Raw genomic sequence first — 20,251 nt, forward strand, 5'->3', positions numbered from 1 at the left:
CCCAATGATAGTGGAATGTGTAGATATAGCGATAGGTACTTATCAATTATTAAATAAATGTATTGATCAATGTGATGTTCCATTAAATTTGAAGAGATAATTGAATAACAATCTGTGGTTCATAAAATTCTAGTTTTGTGTTGTGCTGTTGAAATATCCTATGCTTTAATGTACCTCCAGGCTTCTGATTCTATAGACGAATTATATTCTGCATATGCATTAATACGATTTACCACTATTGTCAGAATTTTAGTTACGCTTTACCTCAAACTTATGAGTAAAATATAGATTATTTTCGCGCATTTATGTCCTCAGTGCGTAATTTTCTTAGTTGTGAAAGAAATTGAGTACTGAGAATCTGATCAAATGACCTCAAAACATTATAGTACTTGGATATGAATATTATATTAAATACTGAAAACTTCATATTACGGATTTCGCTAAGTGTATTTACCCTTCAATCGATAAATAATGCAAGAGGATGTTCCATCAGCAAATACAGTTTATTTCGTTATATATATATATGTATACGTATAATGTATAATTAGGTTTAAAAATTTAAAGTTTAAAGAAATATTTATTAATTTCTTTTAATTATTAAATTAAATACATCACATTTTTGGACGTAATTCTTATTATATAAGTTTATGTTGAGACGTTTAATATAAATAACGAACAGCATTTTTTAAATTTCTTTTTATCTATATAATAATATATACCTTTAAAGTTGGTACGTGCCTCAATGATATAATAAGCTTCTGGTAGTTAAAAACCACAGAAAACATCGAAATTTAAATATATATATATATATATGTATATATATTTTATTAATACATTGTGTGACAATCCATAGTTGATAAATATATAGAAGATGAAATATTCCACCAATATTTTCGTAACTATGATAGTAGTAGATATTGTAGTATTTATCCAGACCAATGCAGCGTGCCAAGCGCGCTTAGTGAATTAGAATTGATTTTCGTAAGGAAAATATTAAATAGCATATTATAGTTTATAAAAATGAATTTATTGTAAGTTAGCACAAAGAATTAATATATTTTATTATCACATAGGAGTTTTACTAATATACAAAATTTAAATACTATGCATTAAATGCGAAGTGAAATTTTAAACTTGCCCTTATGGCTGCTATGAGCTTTATAGGAGGAATCCGAAACGTTGTTGACTTGTTGAGGCCGGCTTAATATAAACGTGATTACAATCTAGCAGCAAAACAGGGTGATATAAAAATGTAGCGAAAATAGACTTGCCGATCGCATTACAGTAGGAAATACACACTTGTAAAACATAGGATTTCTGAGGAAAGCTTCCTGTGCTATGGCTCTGTCATACAAACGATTATTTAGTGTGACCTACTTAATTGCTATTCAGAAATCCTACGTCAGTCAAATTGATCATTAATCATAACTAAAGATAATACTTAGAAAGAGGGCCGGCTTCTATTTTTGTGGTCCAAGTGATCAATGAACAGACAGTTTGTAAAACTGTTCAAAAATTTTAATGTATAATTTACTAACTGTATGTTTTAAATTTATTACAAGTTATTATTGTCAAGTTTTAGTCATTTTGCCTCGTTATATGCGGCCTAATGAATATTTATATGTTATTTAATGTAATTATTTGTCTTTATATATATTACATTCTTCTGTGGAAATAATTTCAATATTAAGTCATTGATCAAGTGATCATGAAACAATTTTAGGTTTCTTTCCTCAAACTGTGCCTGAATAAAATTATTATGATAAAAGCTTAGTAGTGGACTCGTTGCAACGCTAGTACAAATAACACTGATTCGACAGGGATATACCTATTTGTAAGGGAAATCGAAGACTGTTATAAAGATTGTAGATTTTTCAAAATGATTTGCATGATATTCACGTTATATAGAGGGGAAAGCGATAGAGGTAGACAACGAAGACCTCAGTGATCAGATTCACTAGCATTATTCCAATTTGGTATAATTTACCAAAATCGACTAGTACCTAACTACTCTTAAGTTGTACATTTTAGTAATCTTATTAGGTATTAATGTGTCTTGTAAATATCTAAATTAGTGTTTATTCTATTTCTCAGTTGTTTGTTTTAAATAAAAAGCTTCATTGACATAATTCATAAAATATTAAAACATTTGTAACGTTATTAGACTTGAATATTATACCCCTATCAACATATCTATAATATACCTTTATCATATGTATTATAATTGTGTTGATTTTGACTCTGTCCCGTTAAATTGTTTGAGGTACTAAAATTTTAAAGTATTTAATAAATCTATTAAATAATGTAAGCATATTATTGTAAATTTCTTTCAGTAAACAGCTGATATAAATTTTAGTATATTTTCAAGTATCAAAATATGCGCTTTACAATTTAAAATGAATAGAATTATTTTATTACCAGACTATTAATCAATAACGATACACATTTTGCGTCTATTTTATAATACATAACATAAGTTATTGTTTATATAATAACACTGAAAGTAAATTTAAACCACCGCTCCAAAGATCCCTAATCTAATCTGTTTCACATTTATACGATTACTAGTTATATTAAATATAATAATTATAAAACAATATTCTATAAATAATGTCATCGTCAGTATTCATGTTTATCTTATATCATGTATATCCACACCAAATATCACAACAAAATTAAAGTGTATGCATTACAGTAAAGTAATCGACAGAATATTTACTTTTAAGATTTATCCCTTTTACTGCTGTTGCAATAATATGCTTTGATAGAAATCTACTGATGATAACAATAGCTATAGTTAATATACATATATATAGTTCGTCAATTTCATGCATTGTCCTATTGGGTATTGTAGCAGTGGGGATAGCAAGCTTCCTCCCGTTACAAGCAACACAGCGATGTTTAACTGTCGCCATACTACTCCCCACAATACATCATCAACAAAATGATAATTTGTAATAGTTGATTAATTGTTGTAACATTATTGTGTACATTTAAGTTTTACTTTTATAACAATTATTTACTAGTACTTTAACTGAACTTTTAAAGTTGAGAATGAGACTACCTGTTTCGTGTAAATGGAATTAATGTTTAATGTTATATACATGTACTTGTTATATCGCAAAACGCTTGTGATCAAGTAGTACTAACGAAACTATTTATGTTATCAAAAAGTTTCTTTACTTAATAGATTTTATTACTTTTATCTAATAAATATGATCAATAACAAAACAAGTTTTAATAACTTTGTAAAATTTTACGGCGTCCAAGAATCATATAATTTAATATTACCTGGCCATCTATAACTGCATTCCGTGTATCTCGAATACGTAATAATTTATGCATATACCACCCATACTTAATTAGCTAAATAATAATACCATGTACATTTTTAAACTATGGAAATAGTTTGTATATTATTTTTAATATTTCATTTTATAGATTTGAAATATATTTATGTAAGATTTTTGAGTAAGTAAAATTTTACAAAGTATTATTAAGGATATGATTTATTTGATGTTTGAAATGACACGTGTGAAGTCATACGATGGAGATTTTGTTACTAAAAATAACTAATGTTATGTAAATACAATATGATTATGTAGGCATATGCATGACATTGTTTGTATTAAAAATATGTTGTTCTGTTTTTTATTGTTTTTATTCCTATTTTTTTATAAATGTATAATGAAATTTAATTTTAACTGTAAAATATATAATTTTAAGTGATAATATCCATGTTGTTGATTAGTCTTTTATGGATGTTGATTTACACCATTTGCTATACAGTGATAATAAATGGTATCATAGTGTTGTTTTACTTTTATTTAATAAATTTAAAAATTACTATACTTTAATATTGTACTATTTTCCTTAAAATACTGATCCACAGAATATTAAAATAATTTAAGTTGTAAATACAAGTAACCGTGACATAAATAATAAAGATAGCTCTGCTCTTTTTACTACACAAACAAATGTGCCTTCAATTCTAATAGAATTAAAAATAACCGCATTAAAGTTTAATTTATTAACTTCAGAAATATCTGCCCGGCTTATATACCTATAAAAATCTTTGTCAATTTATGACTAAATTTCTGGTAATGGAAACGTCAATAACAAACCACTTGAAGCCTAAAATAACATAAAACCAGATACTTTTATAGTTTCCGTAAAATAATCCTAAAGGTATCAATATGAGTAATTAGTAATTAATACCTTGGAGGTACTCATATGAGTAGATATGTGTATAGGAATTTCATTTCTATTGCCCACAGACAGATGTAACGACGACGATAACGATTTTAAAATAGTGTTTCTCAGTACCGGCGTTTCAGAAAATACATGTTATTTGTATATGTTATATTAAAATAAAGGCTTTATATCTATAACAATTATATTCATATTAATTACTTAAACATTATTTTTATTCAGGAACCACTCTGGTAGTATAGGATCCTCTTCATAATTGTAGTCTTCAGCAACGCGTACTGGCATACCTGGGTTCCATTCCAGGAGTAGAGATACGATAGGGAGGGACTGCAGGTTGTCAACGGCTTTCTCGCCGTGTTTTCGTTTTACTTCTCGAGCCAAACATCTTTTGACGTATGTGAAAAAGGTATCCATAAAATTAAAACAAACATTTGGATCCCAATAATTCTGAAATTATAATATTTTATATATTTAATTAAAATATCCTTACAGTACATGCCATATTATATTTTCACATAGGTATATTTCAATATTAATATACGTGTAAAACTTCATTTATTCAATATGTTTCAATAGTTACTGAATTTATTAAAAATATATTTCTTATATTTGATTTTAATGGAATGTAATGTAATTAAACAATACCAAATAATATTTCTTATTTTAGTTTGTTTTAGTTTAACTTTGACATATGCTAACCTGAGATATTTTCACCAAATCTTTTATACTATAGGTATTCAGTTTTTCAACTATACCTTCATCATTTCTGAATCCACAGAGTATTTTGTCTATTCCAACTAAAAATGATTGACACCACCATTTCTTTGTTTTGTAGCGTCTAAAATATGTAAGAGGTGCTAGAGAAACAGATTGGAGTAGACTAAGTCTATGTTGGTACATGAAAGACATGTATGTATAAGGAAGAGGAGGTTAGATTGACTTCATTCAAGTCAATCAGCCCATTGTATCAAGTCACCAGGTTGGTTTATAAGGGGATCGCATAGAGGCTAACCTGATATGACATTGCTAGCAATGGGATAATTAGTTCCCAATACTAACAATACGCTCACCTTTCAGAAAAACTATTAGTGGACTTTATCAATGTAACTGTACAAAATAATGATTGTTAGAAATTTGTTAGGTAGTGTGCACTAATCTCAAAAACAGCTCCACTGATTTGTGTTTTGTTTTCTTTAATGCAGTGTAGTAAATTTGTAGTTATTTTAATTCAATTGGTTCAATTTTTTTTGTTCAATTGGTCAAACCTCAGAAATTGTGGTATTGGAATCATTTATAGAATTAAATTAAATATTGAATAGATAAATCATATAGAACAAATCAATTTCAGCCATCAAAATATTTTGTTTTCTGTAGTGAAATTATGAAGGAATAATGAGGATGTGATGATCATAGTATTGTTATGTACCTATGTAGGCGATATTTGCCAATTACCATCAAGTAGGCAATAAGTTTGTTTGCTATTCTAGGTACTTTAAAAGTATCACTGAATAATACATTTATCACATATTTTGCACAACTAGATGGAGTGTAAACTTGCCAACATGACAATATGTTTATACAGATAGAGTTGCAAATATTTTTATGTTAGTCATGATTCATACAAATTCTATGTCTTATTACTTAGATACAGTAGGTTTTGAACATGACAAAATTTAGGACCCTTACCAGCTCTTGTCAGACAATGTTACACTTTATCAACACCCTGACTTCCTCTGTACATGTGACATACTTTAGGTATTGCCCCTACCAAGCAACCATTTCTATTGCCGCAATCCATGACACATCATTTTAAGTAATATTGAAACATGATACCTGAAATTTTCATCTTGCCTCCTAAATTCTATATGCCTATTCGTCTTTAGTTCGATAAATTCTTTTGTAGCCAGATATTGTATAACTGCATCCACACCTTCTGCTTTGGGGGGTAATGGTATTGATTTACCACCACAATGAATTCCATCCATTTCAGCCCCATACACTATTGTGTGTTTATTTAACTTTGTTTTAAATATCAATGAAAACTCCTCAGTTTCATCAACAGGAACATATGGATTAGGTTGAGTGTCTGGTTTGTCTAGAAATTTAATTAAAAAAAATACAAATATCAGAGGTTTAACACAAGAAAATATTTCCATATCTGGTATATTATACAATATATTAAAATGTGTTGCTCCTTGGTGTATTATATCAGAAAATTCCACCTACCTAATCACAGATCGGTTTCCAGTCAGTGCTTATTGAAGTATGTTATTACCATCTATATATATCTGTTTTTCCATGATAATCACAAAAATAGCTGAACAGATAATGCAGTTTTCATACATAAGCAGACTTACAAATAAGTCTATTTAGGTGAATAATGCATTAAAAGTTTATGTAAATTAATATACATGCTCATATGAATGCCCGGTGTGTCATTAGTTGTACATAAAAATGTTATCCATAAATATGTAATGATTAAAAATGTTCACAATAATTTTAATACTATTCATGTACTTCACATCTTTTTTACTTTAATTGAAAAAAACATATACTTAATATAAATTGAGTGTAGGATACACTAACTAATTTGTGTTATCACTTACCAGACAAAATAAATTGCTCAAATTTATAACCCCATGAAAGAAAACGCTTATCCCGTTCTGTCATGCTATATTTTCTTTTAAGACTTTCATCAGTTGGTCTGGCACACATATAAATATTTCCTTCATACAATATGACCACAATTTTCCATGGCTCTGAATTTTCATATGGTGTGCATGAAATACATGTCATAAGACCTCGGTAACAATAAAAAATTGAATTTTCTAAAGCATTTTGTAATGGATAAGCAAGCCTAAATTTATGTTCCCTTAAAAATAGCAACAAGTCTGTTAACTTCACATCTAAATCCAGTGGACGACGTTTAGCTTCATCCAAATTAAGATTTAAGTCAAATCTTACTTCTTTTTCTTCATCATGAAGATGCTTCAAAAATTTAAGATTCTCCAGTCCTATGTAACCTATTACTTTAGGTCGATCAAAATGTGGAAATGATTTACGATAAATACTAACATCAGTTAAAAGTTCAGGTTGCATATTGACTTCGTTTAATTACATGGTAAGCAAGTTTGTTATAACAATTTCTATGGTATATAAATTACTAATGACATCAGTAGACATGTGTAAGGACGTCTAATAATTATAAATATAAAATAAATTAATTAAATTGACACGCTTAAATATCTGATTCATAATATAAGACCACAACCAATAACATTGACTATAAATTCAATTGTATCGTAAAAATAAATATAATAAAAAGTTGGTTTAATTACTATTTTTATATTTCGTTTAATAAATATTTTTGTTTACTGCTAAGTACCAAATCAAGTACCAAGTGCTACTCGATTCCTGTTTTTGAGTGAGGTTGTCAAACTCGGACTTGATGAATCGAGTTCGTATGCCACTCGAAAATTTAATCAACTCATCGTACGCAACCGAATAAAAAGTTGAAGTCATTCGAAATTTAGAGTACGATTCTAATAAACTTACTTGAGTAATTCGAGTTTCAAATCGATACACTTTCGATGTTCTCTATTGTTGCCATATAATCTCGTGATTACTCCCAAATTTCGCATGTCCCAATGAAGACTCAAAAGTCGGATTTCTAAACCTACCCACATGAGAACCGACAGAATGTGGAAATTTCTAGCCACATGAGTGCTGACAGACATTTCCAAATTCTGTCGGTTCTCATATGGGTTCAATTTAAATTGTAAATCTGTCATTACGTATTCTCTCCCCCTCCCCCCCAACCCCCTCTCTTATGTCCAATGTCCCTATAGCTGGAGTATATATATTGTCTCGGTGTCGCAGATAAAGCTGGAAACATTATTCATAAATTTGGTATTTATACCTGTTAATTTATTCTTTAGGATAAAAAATAGACTATAGTATGTAATATTATGTCATCTGTGGTAATAGTAACTTGATAACTGGTAACACTGATAATAACCGTTTTACACATTGTTTGTAATTTCAATTTTCAATAATTTTAAATATTTAGTATATTGGTGTCAAGTTTGTGTTTACTAGTGAATAGAATAATAGTTCTTGTTTAACTAGCTCAACTTGAGAGAAGTGAAGAAATAAATGGATTATCCATTTCATAAATGCAGGTTGTGTTTGAAACTTGGAGATTTCTGTTCAATTTACGAACAAGATGATACAATAAAATTGTCTGAAATGGTTATGTCATTCACTAGCATTCAAGTAAGTATAAAAGCTTAAATGTATTCTAACAATTAATTTTCATTAAAATTATATCAGTACTTTGATATTAAGAAGGTGCACCCGCTGAGATATGGGATTGCGGTGACTACCGTTACACACTATATTATTTTAATGGGTAATGGAATGGTATAAACGCCTGGGCCAACGGTTTACATTGACAGGGCACCAGTGGAAAACGATAAGATAAGACGAACATGAGGTCAAGCCAATTAGCCTATTGTGAGAAATTCACCAGGAAAATATTAGAATGGTTTCCAGGGTTAATCATCGTTTTACAACTTACTATCTTTCTCCTTGTATTTTCTTCTATGTACAATAAAGACTATTATTATTATTTAGACTATTAGTTTTTTAAAGAATATAACTGATTGATGATAATAATAATAATTTTTGATGTAGATCTATGAAGGAGATGGCTTCTCAGATCGTGTATGCAGTACATGCATTGAGAATCTTAGTACGGCATATTTATTCAAACTACAGTGTGAAAGGATAGACAATCTGCTAAGAAAAGCACCTGGTGAGTTATTTTAAACATTTATAGAAAATAATATTTTGACACTGAATGTCTTCATTAAATGTATGGTTAAATTGAATTAAATATTAAGGTCTCTAAAATATTGTTTTAATTTTAGAGTCACAAATAATCAAGAACTCTCACGATGATTACAATGATTTATTTAGTACAGAATTTCATATGCATGAAATATTTGGATCCATAGAGGGAGAAAATGATGAAAACACTGTTAAAGACAAAAACACTGAAATGCTTCAACAGAATAGTCTTGAAGTAAGTGATGAGACTGATAGTGATGTTGATTCCATTAAATGTGTGTATTGCAATGAGTCTTACAACAATTATGGAGGTCACACTTGTCATGTTAAATGCACCATTGAAAACATTGGACTACCCCGGTCCAGTAGTAGCGAGACATTAGTAGCAGCTGACATTGATTGTGACTCTAAATCCACGGAGGTTTATGTATCCTGTATACTATGTGACGACAAATATAACCAATATGATGACTATGTCATACACTTAAACAAGTGTACCACCAATGTAAAGGTGCGCCATTTTGTATGTCCCATATGTCATGAAATTTTTACAGACAAATTGGTGTATTTAGAGCATTTGAAAATAAACCATTTCAAAATAGAGAATCGAACTGTACAACCAGGCTTTATAGACCCTGGAATAGATTGTGTTGATAGCGCTCCTATATATGCACAAACTAAGAAACCAAAAATAGTTCGCCGACAGATAGGTTGGTCTTTTGAGGATATTTATCAAGAAATTGAATGTAATAAAATTGAAGAAAAGCAAACACCGACATCCAGTCCAATTAAATCATTTTTTTCCAAATTGGGGAATGAGTGAGTTGAAAGTCCAGTGTAAGCATGCCTGGGGATCATCAAATGCTTTGCAAGTATATATAAAACTAACAATATTTCAAGCTTTTTCTTACATTTATGGGTTCTCTGCTTTCTATGGGACTCTATACTATATACATATGTACATCATTACTTTTACCAATTTGTTTTATTGTTGGATCTTTTGTTTATTACAAACTTAAATATGCATTTTATTCCTATAATTGGCCCAATATATGATTGTATGTAATAGACACGGTAAACTACAAAACACCTAATATAATATTTCTGTAAATATACATAAACATACAATTCCATTAAAAAAGCTAATTAAACTCATATTGACTGTGTTCTTCTATTAAAGTCATTATTCGTTACTGTATTATGTCTATTATAACATATCTAGATATTATTTTTAATCTTGCAGAAATTAAATAAGCTCATTCTTTCAATGAGTTTAGTTTAATATGCTATATAGAAAAAAAAATTAACTTAGATTACAATAAGTAGTAAGTGGTGTCCAGTAATACAAATTGGTAAAACAAGTACAATGATATTAAGTGTGTAAGATATTGTTGTGCTAGATTGAGAGCTTGATTTATAGCCGTTTGCAAGTTTAGTTCAAAAGAATATACCAAGCCAAAGCCAGTGATAGTATTTATGATACTGAATATTTTTCCTATGAAGCAAATTAGAAAATATTCATTTAAATTTATATTTTATATGTATATGAAAGTTCAAAATTTGTATTCAGATTTCTATTTTGTTTCTTGGTTCTAGTTCAGTTTCATGAATCTATACATATGAGTTGGTAGGTTGTATATTATACATGTAACTCATACTAAATTTATATATCTATAATATTTTCTAATTTAACAGTTCCTTCAGCAGACAAAGTACACCAAAAAAAGTCAGTTTTCGTCAATTTATTGAAAATAGTAAGGCGAAAACGTCTAATTATCTTCCATTTCGGAAGTACTTACAGAGTTATAGACAAAAGAAGAAAACTAACTATAGTCCTATTGGAGGCAAAATGCAGGTGACCAGTAAAATAAGAGCTTGTCTACCAGAAGCAATATCCGGTGAGGAATACAAGTGAATGTATGAGTAGACTTTTCCTTTCGTAAATAATTTATTTAATTCAGTAAATAAAATTAAACCTAAGTCACGAAATGAAGTTAGATTTGATTTGTAATTTTAGAGTGATATTACTGTTATAAATGTTTATCATAGAGCAGGCTTCATTTATACATTTACTATTTATATTCAAGTTATTTAATTATTTTTTAGACAGTGATTATGGATCGCCGAGTGGTACCTCCGAAGAATCTTGGAGAATGAAGCAGAATTTAATATGTGCTTGTGACAAAAAGGTGTTCATGCTATCAGAATTTATTAGTGTAAGTAATTTTTGAAATTTACCGAAATAACTAAACAAATTATAAAATTGTACCTTTATGGTCCGTCTATGACAGCACTATTTTTGAGACACTACATAGAAATTATTAATATTTTAACTTTATAAAAATTAAACATATTTGCAAATATTCTTCTAGCATATGTACTTGTTTAGTTATAACATTCCAAAACCGATTTGTTTTATCCGATGTAGTTTTTGAGTGATGTAAAAAATTAATATAAAATTATCCTGGAACCTTCTGGAGCTTATGTAATATGATAATTTATAATTTTTCTATAGGATCGTGACAGAATTGTGTCCATGATTAATGAATTAGGTGGTGTTGTTGCTGAAAACACTAAAATGGAAATGTTGGCTACACATTATATTGCAACGTTGCCAAACGACACATTCACCGGGATGATGGTGTGTGCACTTGCGACGGGCAAATGGTTATTGCACGTCAGCTATATTTACGATAGTTTCCGCTGTAAGAAATTTATGAGAGTAAGTACCAATGGATAAATATTATAATACTGTTTTATTCAGTGGATTGTGTCCACGCATAAAAGTTACTGTGGTAATATATGTTGTGTGATCTATCTGTATACGAAATTCAGTTCCAATTCGTCCAGTCGTATGCGTGATTACGGACCCAATTCCAACGTGTCTACAAACTTTTATGTTTATCTATCTTTAAGTCAAATTTCACTCCGACCCACTCAACCGTTTAGTCATAAAAAGGTACACGTAAAAGAAAAACACACGGCCACACTTTTGATTATATATTATTAGTATGTATTAAAATTTATATTTATTTTCAGGAAAATATTTATGAGTGGATGACACACCCAAAAATATTAGAATTGGACAATACAAGTGTTGAAATAGCTAAGGCAGCTGTTTTTTGGCATTTAGAGTTACAAGCATTAAATGCAAAGTTTCCTTTTGAAGGGAAACAAATAGTGTTGATAATGAAGAAGAAATATAGACAATACTACAACATGATATTTAAAACTCTCAAAGCGAAGCCAGTTACATACGATCCAAGGTGAATTCACTCAATTTGTATGTTCTATTAACACAATGTCACATTCATTTAATACATTTCAAAGAGCTAGTTTGCTGCACATAGCATATGCATATTTTTTTCTTTATTACGAAATTGGAATAGCAAACAAGCTAAGAGCCCACCTGGTGGTAAGAGGTAACACTCATGCACTGCAATCCCAAAGGACTTAAATGGCGTGACCGGTAATGTCATAGCCTAAATTGATCCTACAACCAAGGCTTACCTGCATTGGCAGGCTGCTTGATGACTGAAATAGGTGTGAATGAGGTACAATTATTAGAATACAAATCTAATATTCTACTGCTTTTATGTAGATACTAGTAAAGACAGCATTAATATATCTATATAATTATTGTTCACAGGACGCCAGGAAGTTGCTGCACTGCCGATTACTGTTTTGTTGACATGAAAGTAATAGAAAGGGTCAAATTGCGATTCTTCGCACGCCATAATGTTCCCGTGTTTCCGTACCAATATATATTGGTATATCTTTTGAAGAAGGGACGCGTAGATGACGAATATAAATACTTGTTACAAGACTGCAAGAGATTTCTATCTAAAGACACGTTCGACTTTTTAAATAATACTTATTAATGTGTTTTTGTTCGATTTACGTTAAAGGTTATCTCTTCGTATTCATAAAATCGCTAAACGACTTATGATACGCGGTAACCGTCGCCAATACACATGAACAGCACCGAGGTAGACTTTTCAAAAAGATGTCTGTGTGGGTACCAGATTCTCACGTATTTCGGTTGAAGGATTCGGTTGACAAGGCAGTAAAAATACAAAACTAGTAATGACTTTTACTTCAAATTAAAACACAATATAGCAAGCTGATTGGATATCATCGCAGAGGTACTGATACGACGTATAATATCATGATTAATATAAAAAAAATTGTTTTATGATGCATTTATTTAGTTTCTTACTATTCATCTTATAGACAGGTATTGACTTCAGTTAATAATTGACGGATAATACAAATGTGGTATGGTCGGTAAGTTAATTTTAGCGAATAAAATGTAGTTCTCTTCTTTCAAGCTACACTCTTTCTTCGAAGGAAATGACTAGATACTATTTGTAGGTTTTAGATTTTGCGACTAAGGGGACAAAATAATAAGATTTTTTTAAAATGTTACAGATTTATACGTGATAGCTATATCATTGTCACTAATGTTCTACATCTATAATGTTAGCAGAATAAGTATAGAAACGTCAATAACCACAAAGATATTAAATATACTTATATTACTTTACACAATGATTTGTGTAAAAAAAATTGTATTTATCTAAGTCATTAAAATTTTAGCATTATTTTAGTTGAATGACCTAATATTACTTATTTTGACTTATTAGCTGTTAGCTAATTGTAACTGTAATCGTAAACATGTTCATGATAGAGATATAATATAATTTATTTGTAACATACAGTAAAGAAGAGACCAACAATACATTAAAAATTACGTAAATAATAACGTGGCCTTGTATTGAATATTAATTTAGCTTTCTAACCTTCACATTTCTGTTCACCGGCTATTCAGTGCATTGTATATTAGAAAGTTTTGAACTGAAAATATTAGACTGAAAAAAGTTTATTGATTTTTAACTATTATATTTCTTTAATCAGAATATTTATCAAAGTAGTATGTGTATATATATTAATATTTGAGTCATACTGAGAACTGAATAAATTGGCAAACTAGGAATTATAAAACGCGTCTCACCTCTCCAGTCAATAATTTTAATTTCTTTCTAGAGGTACGTATATTTTAGTGACTATATAAAAATATATTGTGCTAGTGTAATGTTATTGAAAATAGGATAATTTCCTCTTTTATGTTATCCTACAAATAATATAGTGTTCCTAAAGTGCATTTTTATGTGGTAAAAAAAATATAAAATGAGAAATATTTGTGTTCAAACGCAACAAAATTATCTGTTACAAGTAGTCAAAAGAATATGAGTTTTAATAATAATCATTTAACAATTCATATTATAAATTAAGCAAATGACATTATATATTTTATTAAAATAGGTGTTATTTTCGGAAGTCCATTTAATTACTTAATGGATTTATGAATAATATGCTACCGTTAGCATGTGTGAAACCACAAATTTTCAGTGCCTGATAATGCTTCTATCAATGAATATAGCTTGAAAAACTTACTGTTCGTTGACCAGACTACATCGTAGAAAAACGTATTGCAATTTGGCTGTAGATTAAATAATTAGATTTTGATTATACAAAAGATCGTAATGACCTTAAAACCTAATCATTGCTACTGTAAAAGTAGCGGTGATCAGGACACCGCACTCACATGTTAATAGTTGGTGAATTAATCAAAATAATATAAATCCATTAAGTAATGGAATAACATTATAATTTGTTATATTATTTTCGTTGTAGGGTGTTGGGAAATTTTAATATATTTCTTATGAGCCATATTAGATTATATTTTATAATAATATGATTAAAACAAAATATTTTATATGTATGGTATTTTTATTTCAATTATTACTGTGCTTACGTATTTTACGTCCTGGGGATGTAATTCTTGTTCTGTTTTGATAATAATATTTTTGCTGCATTTTTCTGACCACTATCTGTAAGAATTGATTGTGTAAATATAAAAAATACGAGGCATTATTGCAAGCATAAAATTGAGAGTGATTTTTACTTAATTCTGCTTAAAATATTTAATTTATTTAAAAAAATAGAGATTAGGAGACATTCAAAAGCACGTTTTTAGTAAACGCTGTACAAAGCTTTTTTTTTAACAATGTTACGTATTAACATTCTACCGCGATTCCCGCAGCGCTGGCCCACCCTGTAGATAAATGTTGCAGGGCGACCCTCCTCCCGGTCTACCTCGTCTCGGGTGATCTAGGGTAGTTGGGTGGCCCTACTTGGGATCCTACCAAGCCTAAGTTAACGCCAGAAAGTTTTTCTCATCGGATACTAACGTTCCTTCTTCAATGAAACTTTTATGTTCAAATATCGTAAACTCCTATAGAGGAGTAGAGTAGGTATCGATCTACAAGTTTTACAATATTTATAGTACAATATGTAATGTTATGTTATCTGTATGATAACAATTATGAAATGCTTTTTATAAATTCACAATCTATATATATATCTTTATACTTTACAAATGAGCATAGTAAAAACATTTATATAATTAATCGCTAGATTATTCATTAAAATTCATCGAACCTATTAGACTATATGTCATAAATATTCTATCACTGAACTAAAAGTAGTCAGGAAAAGGTAATTATGAATAAAATAAGTATCTATTTACAGCATATACCTACGAAAAATATTAGCCTCAAAAGTTAAGAGGATCAATGTACAATCGAAATAAGATCCTCTTTGAAATATTTTGAAAATATAGAAAGATCAATAGAGTAGCAGTTCAATAGATAGTATAAACATAGACAAAATGTTCTGTATGAACTAGATCTTACCCTCAATTTTGTCTACAGAAACTTTCATTTCTTTTTTCACCCCTTTCCAGATCATTTTCTGAGATTTATGTCAAACTATACTTTTAATGCTTTTTTCAGATTCTTAATATTTCTGTCGGTTCTCGTGTTACAATCTATCGTGAAAAGGTAACAAACAGATAGACACTTTCGCATTTATAATATTATTATTTAATATGATATTATGATTTTCTTACTTTTATTACTTAATATTATCTTATATGTGCTTTTACGTTAATTAACTTTGAATTTCCAAGATACATATTCGATACCTATACCTATAGAAGCATTTTTTTATATGTACCTACGTTACGTTTCATGATTGAATGGATGAAACCTTTTGGTTTTGAATAAGTAATTTTATATCTCAGTACCTACCTTTGTATAAAATATCCAACATGTAACAGTTACTACTATAGTACCTATCATTCCCCATAACTGATTTGAACTTGGGAACATGTCAGTATTCAGATGAGAGTTTTGTACGGGATCATCACAACTACAAAATGAAATCAACATTATGATCGAATACGGTGCAATAAATTAACTGACAATTTCGACATCCTATTCAAAGCTAGAAAAGTAACTATCAGTCAATTTAATGGTGTAGTGGTACTACACCATTAAATTGACAGCAATAACAGAAAATGCTGAAATTATCAAAAGAGTTCGTTATATATATTAGAACATTATTGATACATGTCTGACCTGACATAAAATATCTTACTTATTTTTTTCTATATCATACATAACAGTGTGTGTAGACTGTGTAATTTTTATATTTATGCTCAGAAAGTATTTATCCAATTTTTATTAAATTTCAGAATAGAATTACTTTTGCATTTATATTATCAGTAGACAGTCAATTACTGATTCAACCTGCCTCTTAAATAGTAGTTATTTGATTGGTGTAGTGCTACCCAGTTATGTTAAATTGGGGTTTTCCCCCAAATTCTCTTTATCGCCACTAAATACCCCCATTGAATAAAGTTAGGGTAACAAGTGTGAGGAAAAAAAAGAAGTTGGTGATTGTGGAGGGTTTTTGACACGTTATGTAAGACTGTGTAGTCAAACAAGAATGGTAGTAATGGAAAGGACATAAATAAAGATAAATTAGCCAACTCATAGATAAAATAAAGTAAAATTACAGAACCAGCGTGCGTAAAAAAAGTTATCAGGGCAAAGACTTTTTTATTTTATTAATATTATTCCTAACTTCCTAAAAAAATCTCATCTCCCCTCTTAAGGAGAGGAGATGGCAACTTACCCCCGGCGGAAGCACAGTCGGCCGGGGTTCAGGGCCCCAAGGAGAGAAACCGGCGTACAATGCGGGCAGATTCTAAGAGCACCGCTTTCTGCATCTTTCCCGGGAGCGAGCCGCCTCGGAATTCCAACGGTCTGAGATGTTGCTCCAGATTGGTTGGGATAAGACCGTTCACCGATTTATATCGGTGAACGGTCATTCCAATCGTTATCGATTGGAATGATTTCGGTGGACACCACCCCCCACATTTCGGTCTCCTCGTGAGCCAGGTCGAGATATGTTCTCTTTTTCTCAGTTTCGGCTTTCACGAGGTTCTCGTCATGCGGTATGGTGATGTCCACCAAAAACACCCTCGAGAGTGCCCCATCCATCACCACGATATCAGGTTTGTTCGCAAGAACGGTCCTGTCCGTGATGATGGATCGGTCCCAGTAGAGCCTGACGCTGTCGCTTTCGAGGACCGGATGGGGCTCGTACTTATAGTACGGCAACCTCTCATTCGCGAGGCCGTATTTCAGAGCAAGTTCTTGATGGAGTATTTTGGCTACCTGGTTGTGTCTGTGCAAGTACTCAGTGTTGGCAAGAGCTGAACAACTCGAAAGCACATGTCTGAGTGACTCACCGGGATGGCGACATGCCCGACAGATGTCCTCAGTGCCATCCTTCAGAATGTGCTTTCGGTAATTGTTCGTCTTGACCACCTGATCCTGTATTGCACAGACAGAACCCTCGCTCTCTCCGAAGAGATCACCGAATTGTAGCCAGCGCACGGAGGTCTTCGTGTTGACGTATGCCCCGTGGCGGGCTTTGAAGAACCTTCCGTGCAACTCCTTCTCTTTCCATACGGCCTCCCGCTGAGAGGTACCCAGGAGTTCAGGTTTTCGCCAGTCCTCTTTAGCCAGAGAAAGAGGGGTGAATCCTTTGTCACATTCTATGACCTCTCTATGCAAACCCTCGTCTCTTTTCTCCAGAAAATATGTCCTGAGGCTGTCAATCTCGCGGTTGTGCATGGTCTTAACGCTTAACAAGCCTCGACCACCAGCCTTCCGTGGGATGTACAGCCTCATGACTGACGATTTCGGGTGATGCATTCTATGGAGGGTCATAGTTGTGCGGACTTTCTGATCCAGGGCTTCGAGTTCAGTTTGAGACCATCTGAGCACGCCAAAAGTGTAAAGGAGTACGGGTATGACCCAGCCGTTGTATGCTCGGATCTTATTGGCACCCGACAAGGAACTTTTCAGTACTCTTGTAAGGCGCGCAAAAAAATTCTCACGGACTGACTATTTCATATCCGTCTCCCTCACACCGATGTTTTGTGACATGCCCAGATACCGGTATGTTTCAGCCTCGGAGAGGGTTTTGATGTTGGAGGGATCTGTAACGATCCCTTCAGTTTGATTGACCCGTGCCCTCTGTGTGTAATGTAATGTATTAGTGATAAACGACTTAAAAGAATATATTAATATAGTCTATGGCGACTCCGGACCCACAGAGCATTGAGTGTGTACTAAAAATAGATTTAAGACAAGTTACGAAATAAACGGTTTTTCTAGAGATAACTGACGAGTTTAAATTAAATTAATTAATACAAAACTACACATGGTGTCAGGTGTTATAACAAAAAATGGAGTTCAAACCGCCAACAAGCTTATCGTTGGATGGAGATTTGGCCTTAAATTGGTCGACGTTTTTACAAAAATTTCAATTATTTATTACGGCCAACGAATACGAGAAAAAGGATGAAAAAGTGAAAATCGCAATGTTCTTATCATGCATTGGAACAGAAGCACTTAAGATATACAACACATTTGAGTTTACGACAGAAGAAAAAGATAATTTGTCATTGAAGGTAATATATACGAAATTTAATCATTATTGCGAACCAAGAAAACATACAGTGTTTCATAGGTTTAAATTTTTCAAAAGAACGCAATATGAGCGAAAGTCCTGTGACAATTTTTACACGGAACTGAAACTAATATCAGATAAATGTGAATTTGGGAATCAGCAACAATCTTTACTTAGAGATGTCATGATTATAGGTGTAAACGATAGATCTCTGCAAGAAAGGCTTTTAAGGGAATCTGACTTATCTTTAGAAAAAACTATTTCAATATGCAGATCATTTGAAAAGAGCAAGGTCCTTACTTTATTAGCCGAATATGTCAGCTATGATAGAAAATTATGTTAAAAAGTGTTTGTCTTGTGAACAACTTCAATCTGCAAATAGAAAACAGACACTAATAAATCATGAAATACCTAAGTTACCATTTTTGAAGCTAGGAATGGATATTGCAGAGTATAATGGAAAAATTATTTAATAACAGTAGATTATTTTTCAAAGTGGTTTGAGGAAATTCTGTTAAAATCTAAGTCAATAGAAGAAATCAGTTTAAAATTGTTACAACTATTTTCTGTTCATGGCATTCCAAAACAAATAATTTGTGATAACAGCCCATTCAATAGCAGAACAACTACATTTATTTTGTAAGGAATATAATATAGAAATAATTCATTGGTCAATGGTTTAGCTGAAAAGGTTGTATGTATAGCCAAAAAGATCATTACAAAATGTAATGTATCACAAAAAGAGATTTATGAAGCTTTATTAGAATATCGTGTAACTCCAATGGCAGGGACAGATTACTCGCCAAGTCAGATGTTAATGAATAGGCTGTTAAGATCTAAATTACCCACTGTGAAAAAACATTTGGAACCACAGGTTATTATAAATAATGCACATGCTCAACAAATGTCAAAGAGGCAGAATATGAAAAAATTTTAAAATTATAACGCATCGCCAGCCAAAATGTTTAATCCCGGTGATAATGTTATGATATGGAACACGAACTCACGATTATGGGAACCTGGTCAAATTGTCGAGATATTAAATAGTCGTTCATATAAAGTGAAAAATACACAAACTGGAAATATTTTTGTAAGAAATTCTATTCATTTAAGGTTGTCCCATAATAGTGATTTAAAAAGGACTGAACCTGTGTATTTTAGTGATGAGTGTATAAACAATGATAAATTGGTTTGTGATGGAAGGGTTATTACCCAGCAGTCTTGTCCACATGTGATATATCCAGAGTTTGATGATCAACAAAGTCAAGTTCAAGAGAGCACTAGTAATGTTGCAAAA

At 31.1% G+C, this 20,251-nt stretch overlaps 2 protein-coding genes and 1 long non-coding RNA gene across 5 annotated transcripts; 1 reads left to right on the top strand and 2 right to left on the bottom strand.

Moving 5' to 3' along the window:
* Positions 1-61: 61 nt before the first annotated feature.
* On the bottom strand, positions 62-7,955 carry LOC131844170 (decapping and exoribonuclease protein-like). Of its 3 annotated transcripts, none has more exons than XM_059192975.1 (5): positions 7,768-7,955; positions 6,819-7,084; positions 6,046-6,307; positions 4,912-5,050; positions 62-4,659 (listed from the first exon to the last, which is right to left on the bottom strand). In XM_059192975.1, exons 1-5 carry the CDS (start codon positions 7,947-7,949, stop codon positions 4,414-4,416), a joined length of 1,095 nt encoding a protein of 364 aa, XP_059048958.1. In that variant the 5' UTR covers positions 7,950-7,955; the 3' UTR covers positions 62-4,413. The 3 variants fall into 3 exon arrangements, with proteins under 3 accessions (XP_059048958.1, XP_059048959.1, XP_059048957.1); XM_059192976.1 differs by lacking the exon at positions 7,768-7,955 and adding an exon at positions 7,177-7,288; XM_059192974.1 differs by lacking the exon at positions 7,768-7,955 and having other exon boundaries at positions 6,819-7,719.
* A 243-nt stretch (positions 7,956-8,198) lies between these two features.
* LOC131844478 (uncharacterized) lies at positions 8,199-13,311 on the top strand. Its single transcript, XM_059193385.1, has 8 exons — positions 8,199-8,487; positions 8,908-9,028; positions 9,144-9,882; positions 10,759-10,961; positions 11,170-11,279; positions 11,579-11,785; positions 12,103-12,329; positions 12,713-13,311. The coding sequence occupies exons 1-8, from the start codon at positions 8,368-8,370 to the stop codon at positions 12,942-12,944; spliced, it is 1,959 nt and encodes a 652-aa protein (XP_059049368.1). The 5' UTR covers positions 8,199-8,367; the 3' UTR covers positions 12,945-13,311.
* A 91-nt stretch (positions 13,312-13,402) lies between these two features.
* Positions 13,403-16,586, bottom strand: LOC131844479 (uncharacterized). The gene is made up of 2 exons (XR_009357592.1): positions 16,218-16,586; positions 13,403-14,957 (listed from the first exon to the last, which is right to left on the bottom strand). It is a non-coding gene; the product is annotated as an uncharacterized LOC131844479 (long non-coding RNA).
* Positions 16,587-20,251: the final 3,665 nt, after the last annotated feature.

The sequence above is a fragment of the Achroia grisella genome, unplaced genomic scaffold (genome assembly GCF_030625045.1).
Source record: "Achroia grisella isolate CSIRO2021 unplaced genomic scaffold, CSIRO_AGI_Agris_v1 utg402, whole genome shotgun sequence".
NCBI classification, from domain to species: domain Eukaryota; kingdom Metazoa; phylum Arthropoda; class Insecta; order Lepidoptera; family Pyralidae; genus Achroia; species Achroia grisella.

Excerpts from the sequence above, each read along its gene's own strand:
- LOC131844170 (XM_059192974.1), bottom strand. The coding sequence starts at position 7,311 with ATGCAACCTGAACTTTTAACTGATGTTAGTATTTATCGTAAATCATTT. Across the intron at positions 6,308-6,818 it reads TGAGCAATTTATTTTGTCTG|ACAAACCAGACACTCAACCT; the intron begins GTAAGTGATAAC and ends TTAAATTTCTAG. Across the intron at positions 4,660-4,911 it reads ATTTGGTGAAAATATCTCAG|AATTATTGGGATCCAAATGT; the intron begins GTTAGCATATGT and ends TTATAATTTCAG.
- LOC131844478 (XM_059193385.1), top strand. The coding sequence starts at position 8,368 with ATGGATTATCCATTTCATAAATGCAGGTTGTGTTTGAAACTTGGAGAT. Across the intron at positions 8,488-8,907 it reads TGTCATTCACTAGCATTCAA|ATCTATGAAGGAGATGGCTT; the intron begins GTAAGTATAAAA and ends TTTTTGATGTAG. Across the intron at positions 10,962-11,169 it reads TCTACCAGAAGCAATATCCG|ACAGTGATTATGGATCGCCG; the intron begins GTGAGGAATACA and ends ATTATTTTTTAG.